This window comes from Limulus polyphemus, unplaced genomic scaffold, assembly GCF_000517525.1.
Source record: "Limulus polyphemus unplaced genomic scaffold, Limulus_polyphemus-2.1.2 Scaffold941, whole genome shotgun sequence".
In the NCBI taxonomy this organism is placed as follows: domain Eukaryota; kingdom Metazoa; phylum Arthropoda; class Merostomata; order Xiphosura; family Limulidae; genus Limulus; species Limulus polyphemus.
Genome location: NW_013666551.1, coordinates 255,621 through 257,990, shown reverse-complemented (window position 1 = coordinate 257,990; position 2,370 = coordinate 255,621). Strand labels below are relative to the sequence as shown.

The 2,370-nt window shown below is 28.9% G+C and overlaps 1 protein-coding gene across 18 annotated transcripts in view; it reads left to right on the top strand.

The window, feature by feature from the left end:
* LOC106461353 (rho GTPase-activating protein 190-like) overlaps positions 1–2,370 on the top strand; it is a 196,619-nt gene that overhangs the window by 120,894 nt on the left and 73,355 nt on the right. For all 18 annotated transcript variants that reach the window (XM_022388263.1, XM_022388264.1, XM_022388273.1 and 15 more), the window contains one exon: positions 306–507. In XM_022388263.1, the coding sequence (XP_022243971.1) occupies positions 306–507 (202 nt within the window). The remainder of the gene's footprint in view (positions 1–305; positions 508–2,370) is intronic.

Genomic DNA, 2,370 nt, shown 5'->3' with positions numbered 1-2,370 from the left:
GAAGAGCTGGTGTTAGTGACTGGAATGAGGTAAGTTGCGAAAAAGTGATTTTATTGTCTACATACAATGCTTATATACAGTACCTGCATAGAGAACGAGTGAGGGCCAGCATAAAGTTTTGCAAGTTAGATATAGTGGGGTATATAAAGACTGGAGCAAGCGAGCACAACATTAGATGGCAAAGATGAAGATCGAGAAATAGCTATTAGTGTCAGCAGAGGTAAGTATGTTTGGAAATACATTTTCAGTTTAAGAAAATAACTTTCTGATAGTCTAATCTTTTTTTTTTTTATCTTTATTCCTAGGATGTTTTTGTGTGTACTCTAACCATCAAACATTAGAATACATTCGTGAAAGTTTGGAGAAAACCTTACTTTCCAATCTAGAACAAGAGGACAGGTTGCCTTTTCATGGATTGCCTATTGTTATTCTTTTTGCTGCTGATGCTAGTATAAATGAGAAAGATCTGACTTTCCTTCGTGAAGAAGGTCAGAATAGGGCTAAAAGGTATGCAGTAACAGTGTAGCTGTAAACTGTGATTTGTGTTTTTCAGTTTTATAAATATTACAGGTTTTTACATGCCACATAACTTATGTATAGTTATTTAAAACTGAATTATATTTTGTATAAAAAAAGAAAAAAAAAAGGACTGAGTGAAACTTTGAAGAGTACAAAATATGGAGAATTAATAAATTAACAGATTAGTGAATATTTTTAGAAGTTGAATTGCTCATGTAGTATACTAATCAGTTGCTCACAATATAAAATAAAAAGTTGATGGGCTTGATTATCATCTTATATTGAACTTAAAACTTTGTTAGTTATTAATGGCTGTTAGGAAAATGTCTTAGATGTAATGGCCACTATTGAAAGTTCTCAAACCTTGTTAGATAGTAATAACACAGGAAAGGGGTTGGTGTATTTTTTATGTTTTGTATTCATGGATAAAAATATAATTACCTTTTTTTTGTATTTGATTGAAGAGTCTCTAGATTTCTACTTTTATGATTGAAGTGTCTTATTTAAAAAGTTGACACTGGATTATCATATCCAGGGAATGCAATTTATTATGTTGGTTGCAAATTTAGTATTGATTTTGATTGTGTTACTGTGGGTATATAATAAAATAAAGAAATGACAAATGGTGTTGTTCAGTATTCTCAGAGGACCATAAATATCAGGAAATAAATTACTAGGAAGTCTTATTTATTTGAGCAGTGACAATTACTGAATTGTTTGATACTCAAAGAAAAGTTTTGCTGTTACTATAATACATTAAAATCAGATACTGACAGTTATGATTAATGCCTCATGTTGCTCATTTCCAAAATACTGATAGTATTCAGTCTATTTTATTCTCTTTTATTTTTTATAACTGTTGAAAAAATGTTAACTTAATTTTTGAGTATCATTAAAATCTAAGAAATTATAGCACTTTTTTAAAATGAAGTTTTACCAAAAGTTTATCTTTGTTGTAGATAAAATGTGTGATAAGAACAAGGTGTCACCTAAAATGTTTTTTTTCCTTGTTCACTATTTTAGCCAGATTCTAGAGCAGAGTACAAGACAATTTTCTCTTAGTTTTTAGAAATTATAATTTTTATCACATCAGAAGTAAACTTTTACAATGAGATTCAGTTCACTATTTTAGCCAGATTCTAGAGCAGAGTACAAGACAATTTTCTCTTAGTTTTTAGAAATTATAATTTTTATCACATCAGAAGTAAACTTTTACAATGAGATTCAACGGAAACTTCATGTGTGAGCGTGTTAGGCATATGATATGTAGAACACATACAAATGCAAGAGGAGGTGATTTTGTAGTGCTGCTTCTTTTAGAGGAACTTTAGTTACTATTTATGCATTAAAACTTCTTTAAAGATAATGACAAGCAACAGTAATAAGAAACATATATCTTTATATCTGTGAACTTGAAAATTTTGTAAGTAATGACATTAATAGTATGTCTTAGCTTAACACTTTAAAGCCCAGTGTTTGGTATTACACCACCTTTTGCCTTTTATTTATAAACAGTAATAACTCGTAACTATCAGAAAATTGGAAACACATTTCAAATACGTGGCATAACATATTTATCATACCTTATAAAATAAAAATTTGATATTTCTTGTCAAATTATGATACATAATACAATCAAAACTACTACCTAATCTAGCTGTTTGCTACAGTGTTACATATGCATCATGTAATGGTTGAACTGACAGTCAGTGTTTTCATATACATATATATATATATATATATATATATATATATATATATATACGTACGTAGTAGTGTAGTATGTAGTATAGTAGTACGTTACGTACGTTAGTTAGTTAAGTAAGTAAGTAGTACGTAAACTAAAAATAA